The sequence below is a fragment of the Bombus pyrosoma genome, linkage group LG4 (genome assembly GCF_014825855.1).
Source record: "Bombus pyrosoma isolate SC7728 linkage group LG4, ASM1482585v1, whole genome shotgun sequence".
Taxonomy (NCBI): domain Eukaryota; kingdom Metazoa; phylum Arthropoda; class Insecta; order Hymenoptera; family Apidae; genus Bombus; species Bombus pyrosoma.
In genome coordinates this window covers 1,501,715-1,512,845 of record NC_057773.1, presented here as the reverse complement: position 1 = coordinate 1,512,845, position 11,131 = coordinate 1,501,715, and the positions used below count along the sequence as shown (strand labels likewise).

Here is an 11,131-nt window from a genome sequence, read left to right as displayed (position 1 = left end):
CGGTTTTCGACCGAAAACTCTCCTCTTTTCTTCCTTTTCGTCTCTGATATTTTTTCTCCATCTGTTTCCATTGTTTCTCCCGAAAATGTTGATCGATAGGTCGAAGCGGTACCGAAACTGTAGCGTGCTTCGAACCGAAAGCGTCCTATCTTTTTCTTTCGACTGTACCGCGTTAGTCTTTTCATACGTCAGGAAAGTTTACTCGCGTTATCCTCTCGGCATTCTTATCCTTGCGTTCCCTATCTCCCGGTGTTTACACGAGATTTTTGGATTCAGCTTCCAGGGACTTTCACCCTTGTCGGGCCAGGTCCGCTTGGTGTTTACATGAGCGAAGGGTGCACATGCGGCGTGCGCCCCGATCAAAAATAGATCCACGTACTACTCCGGATATGTGTGTATTTTTAAGCCCACTCCAGCCGGGTGTACCCCGTGTCCTGGCCTGCCCCACCTTTACCTCCATCCCGCGCGTACATAGGCTGAGCTTTCCTGTTTGCCCTTTACGACGATCACGGCGATTTTCATCGGCTGCAGTTCCCGTACGCACGCACGTGCGCCGCGCCGGATCCGTTCACGCATGCGGGACACGCGCCTGAATACGGGACGGCGACGCTGCTTCATTCTCTCGGCACACTCGTAATTCTCAATTTCGAGAACAGTGGCCCGAGCAGATGTGCTTTTTTCGACGACGAATTATTCGCCCAACATCCCCGCGTCACGAGTATTAGGCGTGTTCGTCTTGTGAAAATAATGGACGATTGATTGGGTGTACGCTGTTTATGCGGCGTTGCCTCCGGCCCGTTACTCCGTGGGAATCAAGCCTGCATCGTGCTCTCGCACGCACGTACTTTCGTGCGACAAGGGAAAAGGAATTTCCCTTTTTCTTTTTTTTCTTTTTTCTTTCTTTTTCTTTTTTCTTTCTTTTTTTTCGTTGGACCGATATGCGTTTTTTTTGCCGTTAATGACTCAACGGATGTGACCGTGTGTTGGTCGAGTACCGCGTTCGACAAGTTTGTAAAACTCGCGCGAGCCTTCGATGCAGTGTCCTTGATTTAATACAGCACGGCGCGTTAATCGGGACGATCGCGGGATCGTTGTACGATCGCGTTTACAAACGTGTTTCATGTTCTAACGCGGATATCTTAACGATCCGTGAAATGTGAAAGTGCGTTTGATCAGCGATTAACCGGACGCTCGTGGAACAAACAATTTTCTGAGTCACTATGTAAATACGCTGAAAATGTTATCGTTATCGTTTCTCGAGAATTCGGCGTTCCCAGCGTTTCGTCGAATCGTGTAGATACAGTTTGGAACGTGCGGTTGTTTTGTAACAGCGGTCGGAAGCGAGGACACTACGGCGATCGTAATATCGTTGAAATAGCATAAACGTCGTAGACATTGTCTCATTAGCATCGTTCCAAGTGTATATATACCGTTGGAATTTAGTTTCCCATACGTTGACCAACGTGGTCTTGGCGTGACGTCGTCGTTCAGGCCTTAATAGTCTTCGACGGCAGTGACCTCTGAATGTGCCTATTAATCTATTGAGCGGATCTGCAGAAAGAAATCTCAGTACGTGTTTTATTTTTTACTATTCGTTCGCAATGAATCGATAATTAATTCAGAGGTTGACATCGAAAATCGATATTCTCTTTCTCTCTCTTTTCCCCGCTTTCGGTCGAAATCTACGGGTGACGCAACAGAAAAGCACGTTTGCGTGGAACTTCGTATTTTGCGAATAAAGATACATTACAAATGGTATGTGATAGATAGGATATCGCGTTTTATTAGGTGTCGGATCGTTTCATGATTCAGAGATATGACACGATTCCCTTGGCTGTTTTGCCTTGTTTCCAGAAAAACAATAGTTACCGTGGTGAGTCGTTGAACCGGTATTTGAAGCGTGAATCGATGAAATAAGTGGTTTCGATGGCGGCCGACTTCCTTTCGCGGTCCTTCTATCTGCTTGGCTCTACTACGTTTTACTGGTACACGTGACTGGTACACCTTCAGTATTCTTTTCGCTTCGGTGGACGAAATATCTCGCAACGCGATGTCGTTCATGATACGCGTTGGACGAGATATCTTGCCATGTTCTGTTGTTTACATAAGACTGGGCGAAATATCTAGCGACGCAGTATCGTTCATACGATGCTTTGAACGAAATATTTCGCGTTTTAATGTTTACGGCTGAATGTTCGTTTATCGGTCATCGTAATTTAACGTTATATATAATACCTTGCTTTGAATTATCTCATACGACAGAAAAATAAGATCACTTGTTTACAGAAGCAGAACATTTCCTTCGTTTAACATTTCTAATCCATTTTACATTCACAAGAGCAGTGTCTTACGAATTGAATTTTATACGAGTCGTTGGACGAGATATCTCGCGTTCCAATGAAAATGTATGCGAGATATCTTGTCCAAAGCGTCACATAAACGACACTGTACGGTGAGATATTTTGTGTTCCGATGCGAAGCGGTTAGGGATCGTTACAGCTGTGCCGTGGAATAATATGCCAAGAAAAGACAGATATGTAGGGTGATTTTTTGGCTGTCATCGAATGAAACGGAGAACGGGTACTGGATGTTATCTGGTGATGCAGTTTGCAACCGGCGATATACTAAATATAGGAACGTCAGCGAGAGATAAATCGTAGTAGGTACGAGAGTGAGTTACGAGAGGAAAGGCTATTTTTCCTGTGGGATGATTCCATACTTCCCACGAGCATACGATAGTTCGACACGTGTTTTGACCTCTCCAACGCTCCACTTTCGATGTACTTTAGCCACACTAAATCTATTTTTTACCGACATACCATCGTGGGTATCCCGTAGTTGCATATGCTCGCTACACTCGGTAGAGATGAAACAACATAAATATTTGTCGAGCTTCTTCCTGCTGTCTAATGTATGATCGAGACTAATTAAGCGCTTCCTTTTTCTCGGAATGGCTTCCTTGCTTGTTGATATTTCGTAACAGGAATTCTCGGAGCGGCGAGGAAAGTTGTCGAAAATTCTTTTATTCGTGGGACCGAATTTCCTTTGAAAGAGACCAAGTAACGTTCGTCTCGATAACGCTTGTCGTAATTCCATGGATTCATCGCGAAATGCGAAATGAAGCGGAACTTTTAACAGTATTTTCTTCGATCCGGCGAACCTGTGCTTTGTACGCTGCGTACTCCAATTTGTTCGGAAAATTCGATATCGATGAGTGCGAGGGTGTTTCGACAGTTTACAGGGATCTCCATTGTGAACCATTATTCCATTACATGAAGATAATGGCGATGGTAGAAACTTCTTCGCTACATAGAATCGAAGCTGTTGATAGGTATAGACGATAGATAATTCAGATTGAAAAACACTGTCGATATCCTGCCCTTCTTCCAGGAATTTTTTCCGTCTCGGTTTCGAGTAGCCTCGTCGATGTCGGACCATCACCCGGTACATGAAAGATGACTAGCTTCTAACGCATTAGCGCAAGCGTGGTCGGTCCGTGGAACGCAACTGGAAAGTGCAATGTACCGCGACTAGGCTACCACAGACAAATGTTATTATTCAATGACAACGATACGCGCGCGGTTCGAGCCGTGTTATCTTTGCTTTAGTAAAACTTGAATTATCGTTTATCATTAGCGACGCGCGATCGATCGTTTTACCTTCCCGGATTTGAAATTGTTCGGCGGCGTTCATTACCGCGAAGGGTTTGTCGATAGTCACGAAGTTACCGTTAGGAACGTTGCGTTGTATTACGTTTTTAACGAAAAGTCATCAGCATATGCTTCGATGCTGAAGATTCGAAACGAACCTCGAATTTATCCGTTTGTAGAGATCTCGATCATTTTTCATCTTGGTCAGTCTGAGTACAATGGATAAACCGGTGGTCGGGTAGTCGTGGCCGCAGATGCGTTACGCATCGTAGCTGCGAGGCGGGCAGCGGTGCGTAGCCACGCCACGTGCTCTTTAAACGCGTCTTACACACGAATGCGCCTGGTCTCGTGTTCGACTTCGCCTCGGCGTGCTAGTTTTTCGCGCTCCTTGCTCGAACACAACGGGTTGCTTCCTCTTTTACCGTGAGAGAAGCTTCGAATCGACCTCGGAACCGTTAACCAACGTTCCTATCTTTTTAACGGCTCGCAGCCTATTTTCTAGCAGGATAATTAGAGAGATCTACTCGTTCGGAGAGCCTCTTGCTTCGCGCTTTTTGTCCTTTTTATCCGACGAAGCGATTTCCTTTCGATACCACAACTCAAAAATTATCATATCAGAAACCAACAAACGGATGAAGAGGTTTCGTTGAATTCTTTAACACGATTACCTTCGACGTTTCATTCGCGAGGAATTTCTTTCTCTCGCGAAGCGTATCGCGTCGTTATACGCTCTTTCTGTTTTCCTCTTTGTCTTTCGTGCAACGAGTTCATATATTATTCATTATCGCTGGTATGCCTTGTGGTTTCTTTCACGAGCCGTGTATGGCAGCGAAAAAGCTTTGCACGAAGGTTACGCTATCGAAGTCGGTCTTGGACGCGAGGATTCGAGTTGCACCTGCAACACGAATCGACAAGTCTGCTTGTACGAAAATCACAACGATATATCGAGTATGACATTATCCGCATTTCGATACGATACCGGTGAGTCGCGCTCGCTTATCTCTCGATTCCAGGAAACCAATACGTCGTCATGCTCCCAATTAAGAAATGACTCTGCTGCGAGAAAGAGATAAACTTGGTCTAATGTTATACGAACGTTACTTTTGTTGTACTTTACTGATATTCAAATGCGAAGAGTCGCGCATCGATAAACTGCATCGTGTTCCCTCAAATCAGTGATCGCTAACTCGTACGCGAGTTATCGTGCTTGATGCGTCGCTCACTTTCGCCGCTTGATTGCAGGTCAGTTTTATTTGACGCACGACACCTGATCACAGCATCCGGAAAGCGCGAACGAAAGACAGGTGAGCCAGAAGGGGATAGAGAGGCAAAAAGAGGAAAGATGGGTGCGAGACAGAGCAGAAGGTCCGTGGACATAACGACGACTCCGAAGAAGGAGGGATTGCCCGCCGAAGGAGGTGTCGGTGATGCCGCTGCACCTGGCGATGGCAAGCTGGAAAGGATCGAAGAGACCGACACGAAGCCTACCACCAATGGAATAGCGCCGCACACGGACGTGGCCGAGGATAAAGACAAGGATAAGGACGATGCAACGGAAAAGGATAAGGATAAAGAGAAGGTAAGATACGTCGGAAACATCGATGGTTTATTTTTTACTTATCGAGTCGAATCGAAAATTGTTATTCGCCGTAGACGTGCGGCAACAGCGGAGACAGTGCGTACGTGTATATTTGGAGGAACGTTTCTTTGCGACCAACGTACATATTTGTTCTCGATGACACACAGCGCTGGCTTGTAGAACGTTCTTCTACAACACGTTTCCTCGAACTCGTTGAAACTTTTTGACCGTTGAAACGCGTTAATGAATCAGTAACAAACCGTACGGCGCGTAATCGCGAATACATTTCATTCGATTTTTTTTCTAGAACACAATGTACAACTTGGTTATTAAATTCAATTGATTCACCGACTATGACGCGACTTCTTATTCGACAAGCGGAAACATCGCGTTGCGTCTGTTGTCGTCGATATGGCGTTCTATGTAACGTCTATCGCCCCGTTACGCACGTGAGTTTTGCGTACGTACATCGCTCGCAGCGTTTTCGTGCTATTCCGAGATCGGCCTAGGAGATACGCCGGGCGTTCGACTCGCTCGAGAACTCATCGTTGCAGGCAAAAATTCATAAAGCTCGTCTTACTCCGAAACGAGCGAATGCTCTAGTAAAAAATTTTAAAACGGTCGGATGTTGCACCAACGATCCGTCACGTTCCATTCGGCAGGTCGATGAATCGATGTTATTTTTCGCGAACGTCGATCCATCTCCATATCAAGGAAATCTGAAAAGCATAACGCGGAGACTGTCAACGGCAGACATACTATATCGAAAGTTTGAACTGTCACTCTCGTCGAATCGCATAAGCGTCTCGCAGTGTATATCGCGAAATGCTTCCAGCTAGACGAAACCTGATATTTCCTCGATTGAGTAACCCCGGCAGCTGTCATGCACTAGATACAGTAACGCGCGTGAAAGAGGGGCAGAGAGAAAGAGAGAGAAAAGACCGCTCTTCTGCCTCTTGCTTTCATTTCCGTTTAATAGCAGGTCCTTTCCCATTTCCTTCTCCATTTGACGGACGACACGAGGGATTTAAAAAAGGCTTATCGGTCGTCTCCAATTTTTCCTGCTTCTTGGCGTCGCGATTCTATTATCTTCACCACAGAACTCGATGTCGCGACGTGCTGTCCGCGCGTATTGATCGCTGTACATTTCTAGACCGAGTAGTATAAAGCTCGCCCGAGAAAGCCGTGCATTTAATTTCCTGGAAAAGTGTGTTTTTACACGCAGAGTACGCCCATTGTGCCACTTCACGAAAGCAGGATAGCGATCTTTCCAGAGGTGTGTAACGGTTCGCCTAGATAAACGCTAGAAACAGGAGTAAATCGGACCGTTGATTTTATTCGACGCGAGAACGAAAGTGTTCTGTCCTACTGCTAGTGGAACGTATATACGAGGATCCCGGTTCGAAATCTTTCGATACAGTCTCGGTAAACGTAATGCTCGGTGTCGGTATCGATTTCTCGATCTCGCTTTCACGCAGAAACTCACGGAAACCGCGCTAATTCGCCATAAGCGTGTTATCGAGGCCGCAACAGGTTCACGATCGGGTGTATCGCGATCGCCATGCCGCGCCGGATGCACGTAGAGATAGCGGGATGTCGACGCAACGCTCGGCTTACGGAGATTACGTAGTCGTCGCTCCAGATAGATTCGCGGAAACATCGGAGAGTTGGCTAAATTTTCGCGTAGAAAAAATATCGAAATACCGTTTCGTCGAGGCCGAATGGTGTTGACTCGGTAGCACCGGAGTACAGAAGTGCACGCGTACCGGTAACGCGTTCTCGCGACTAACTGTAACCGCGTCTGTCCGCGTAAATGTTCTTACCGGTGCATACCTAACTGTCCTAGACGAATAAATCTTTCGTCCTGTCGTTGGTTTGTACGCCTCTACCCACCTTTTCACTAACCCTACCCACCGCTATTAAAATACAAGGCGCGCACCCGCTCGTCCAGGCAACATCTCTCTGCAATCTTGCAAAATCTCTGAGCCAGGTGCGCGTACGGCAGTGAGACGCTGCTCGAGAGAATTCGCTCGCATCGAGCACCTGCCGTTGATACGTTTGCCTTAACGACGTCTACCACATTCAGCCAGCGTGCTTGCTGATCTTTTATTTTTCGTCAACGAAGATCTACGACGCGCCGTGCTGGTCGGTGTTTCGCGAATAATTTAAGATATATCTGCGGTCTGGCTACGCGAGTCAATCTGATAGGAAGATCGGACCTTACTTTCGTAACCTTGTCCATGTAATTTAACATGTGCTTGCAACAACACTTACACGCGAAAGAACTGACTCTCTTTTCCGTGAGATTAACGGGTTTTAATTAAAAATACAATTTCGGCCTGCCACCGTTCTTTTTTCTATTTTTCGATCAAACTTTTTATCGGTCGTCGAAAGAGTTCCCGCGGTCGGTCGCGATGCTTGCGAACGTGTGTACGTTGCCGAGTAACCTGAATTCCTTGTGATAGTTTTATTTCGTCGGAGAGGCCACTGTTGGTCGGGAACACGCGATGTTTTAAACGGCACTTACGTAGCGTAAACCATCTTGAGAAAAGCGCTTTCTGAGTGAATCATCGCGCGCTACGCTTCCCCTCTCCAGAAGTCCAAAACCAACTCGGTTTATTAATTAATACGAGACGCGCGACTCATCTGTTTGTCGCCGCTAATTAAAACTGCGTGCCGTTTGAATTCCATCGGATGTTTTGCGGACAAGCTACTACGTGTCGACAATAAAGGCCGCTGGAAGATTTCGCGTCGAGAAAATCAATTTGCCCCGAAGAACGGGGAACGAGACCGCGTACGATTTTTTACGCATTCCCTGAGCGAGTTAAAGACGCGACACCTGATCGTTTCGTGAGCCTTGCCAATTCGGGGCGAGACCTAAACCAAAGGTGAATTTAATCGCGCATTTTCGAACGCGTTTGCATCGTATATATTAGTTGCCGAGGAAACGAAGCGGGATCCGTCTGCCGCCTCGAGAGAATCGAACCGATCACGGAAGGTTCGCGATTATCTGCACGAAATTCGTAGATCCGGTGTCCTTGTCCAGTCACGTTTCGCGTCTGAATCCCTCTTGCGAATTCCTCTGCCGAGATTCGCGTCGTCGTAACGTCGATGTTTTGCAATATTTCGCGATCACCGGTTCATTTCGAGATTCGTTGGAGCCGAAAGTGACCGCGTGATATTTTAGTACCTGGGCTGATTCAATCGCGTGGAATTCGTCGTAGAAACTGCACCTGCATCGGACCTCCTTGTTCGCGGTGTCCTCGAACCGATGATTTCTTTGTATGCCAATACCGTTCGATCGAAAAACGCGAATTTTTGCATCGAGCGCAAGGTCTAGCTCGTCGTGTACCTCTTTGAATATCAACTCGTAGATAAATCACTGGCGCGCGTTTCCATGAATATTTAAATCGCGGTTGCGCGCTAGAAAAAACTATGAAGTCGGGTACGTGCGTTTAATTTCATTGGGAACGAACGCGAGCCAACCAACAGACGAGTTTCTCCTCTTTGCGACGTATGACCTCGCAATCGTGGGTTAATCGAGGATGTCAGATAAGCGAAATCAAAATTGACGGGGGGATGGAGGGAGGGGGAGGCGAGAGCCAACGAACGAACGAACGATCGTTGAAACTTTTCATAATTTATCTTGGCGTGCACGATCGTACGAATGCGAGCGCGTTGGTAATGAAAGATCTCGAAGGATAGGGACTCTGTAGATGAGGATCGTTGGCGCATATAAAGTCTTCGAACTTGTATGCGTAATGCCACTGTACGAGGAACGCGTGCCTACGCCATGCACATTGCTGCCTCTGCCTCTTCGCTTCTGCCACGTAGCCTATAGGCCGTCTTCTTTCCTTTCTCCTCGGTATCAGTCACGATAGCGCGATATCCAAGACGCGCGCGTCTTCTTGTCTGGCTGGCAAGAACAAAAATAACCGGATATTTACATAATACAATCGAGGGAAACGATGTCGCATCTGTATATAGACGATTCTTTCGATTTTCCATCTGATCGTCCGAGATCTTGAACGGTATTTCGAAGCTCGCTCGCGTTGTGGTTGAATAATGATTGGATCGCCGGTTCGATTAGCGGTGTTCAATGTAATATACTCGATGAGTTAACTCGTTCGTAGTATATGAAACACGTGAACGACCAAATGGGATTGTTCCCGAGGATTTGCATCGGTAATAGAGCGAGCTCATGTTTACGCCATCGAAGGCGGTCAGGATCCGCCGCGACCTTCAAGGAGCGTGGTAAACAATGCTTCGTTCGTCGTATTTCATTGTACCAGAAACGCTCGGGAATGTCGGAAATAATGATTCATAAAATAGAATAATTCAGTATCACGTACAAAGTATACGTGTTCCGATCGTCATTTACGCGAAACCGAGCGACCAGTGTCGAGTATTGTTCTTCGATTAAACGCGTACACGAACATTACGCCTCTTATTTCTCTTTATCGTTGATCTTAACTCGTGTATATCCAAAGTATAGTCAGGATTCGATAATCTCTGCAAGAAGTCCGCGTTTCACTTTACGATTCTTCGGTTGGAGAACCACTGATCGTTCTCTGTAATCTGAGATTTTCGCGGTTTCATCCTGTACGTCGTCCGACAGCCACAGCTGTCTCATTCTGATAAGTCTCGCAACTGTTGCTGCGAGAGCGCGTTCTCGCTTTTTTTCTCTTTGCTCCGGTCCTCTCGATCGGTTCACCGCTACCATTTTCTTGCTGTTCTTCTCGCACGCGCAAACACAAATCGTTTTCTTTGATCGCGGATCGTTCGATAGCTCCCGGCATCGCCTTGGAGAACACGGTGCAGTAAAATTCGCCCTACGCGATTATGTAATCGGGCGGCTGCGGTTCGCGTAAGCGTGGCGAATGACGAAATTCCATGCGCGAGAACAACGCCTCTCGCTAATTTTTATGGATTTACCGCGAACTCGTATTTTTCCACGCCATACCTGGTAATTTTTCGCTGACTTGCTCTTTGTTTACTTAGATTTAAAATGCGCGCGCGCACTCCACTTTTCGCATTTGTCTTTGTATATCTCTTTTTTTATTCGACGAAAGAACTTCGATTTATGAATAATAAAAGCAGTTCACGCGGGACGAAACTACTTGTTCGAGTATCGTATCGCCTGTGAAAGAAGAATGCGGTCTTCCCTTCGAGATGTTGTTTGCTGTTGAATTTACGACGCTTCGAGTTATGTACAATATATTCGAAGTAAAGCGAATCGACGCGATTGGCGACCGAGTCGCCTACGGTCTCTGTAATTCTTTTACAAGAATCTGCAACGCTGGCGCACCTGCTGTCACGTGCTCCAAATCCTCGCCACACACCGATCGATATCGATGCAGATTTTACTGGTTTTACGAGCACAAATTTTGTCACGGGAATTGTGTTAATATGCGATTGGCTGAATGGAGCCGCGTCGGTGACAGGCTACTTGCGTTCACTTTCGAATCCCTGCGAGTTGCTCCTTTGGATTCGACTATTTAAAGGAGCACAACATTTCGTACCTTCAGATGATATCTCTTGAGTCGATTTTCAACCAGTCTTTCCTTTTCCTCGTTGTTTCAGCAGGAAGACGTAAAGGCCGAGGAAACGAAGCAAGAGCCGGCTGGAGAATCTCCCGCGGAAACGGCGGAGGTCACAACACCAACAGAAGGCACTCCAGCTAGTCCCAACACTGTCACCTCTCCAGACAACAAGGAAACCAAAAAGAAGGAAAAGGTGAGGTCGATCGTCTTGGAATATGTAATAATCCGTGATGGTATACGGAAGACGAAACTCCATTTATTACACGGTAAAGTATATACACAAAGGAAGCTATACTAGTTTCGAAGAATCAGATGGATTGATTCGTCGACGATACATCGCGCACGTGTATCGCCCGAAC

General features: G+C 46.5%; 1 protein-coding gene across 6 annotated transcripts in view; it reads left to right on the top strand.

Moving 5' to 3' along the window:
- LOC122566661 (A-kinase anchor protein 200-like) overlaps positions 1-11,131 on the top strand; it is a 39,231-nt gene that overhangs the window by 2,838 nt on the left and 25,262 nt on the right. For 3 of the 6 annotated variants that reach the window (XM_043724239.1, XM_043724238.1, XM_043724241.1), the window contains exons 2-3: positions 4,893-5,229; positions 10,813-10,965. In XM_043724239.1, the coding sequence (XP_043580174.1) occupies positions 4,993-5,229; positions 10,813-10,965 (390 nt within the window). In that variant the 5' untranslated portion in view covers positions 4,893-4,992. Of the gene's footprint in view, positions 1-1,429; positions 1,570-4,892; positions 5,230-9,652; positions 10,196-10,812; positions 10,966-11,131 lie in introns of those variants that run through there. The other 3 variants (XM_043724240.1, XM_043724242.1, XM_043724244.1) reach the window with 3 other exon arrangements.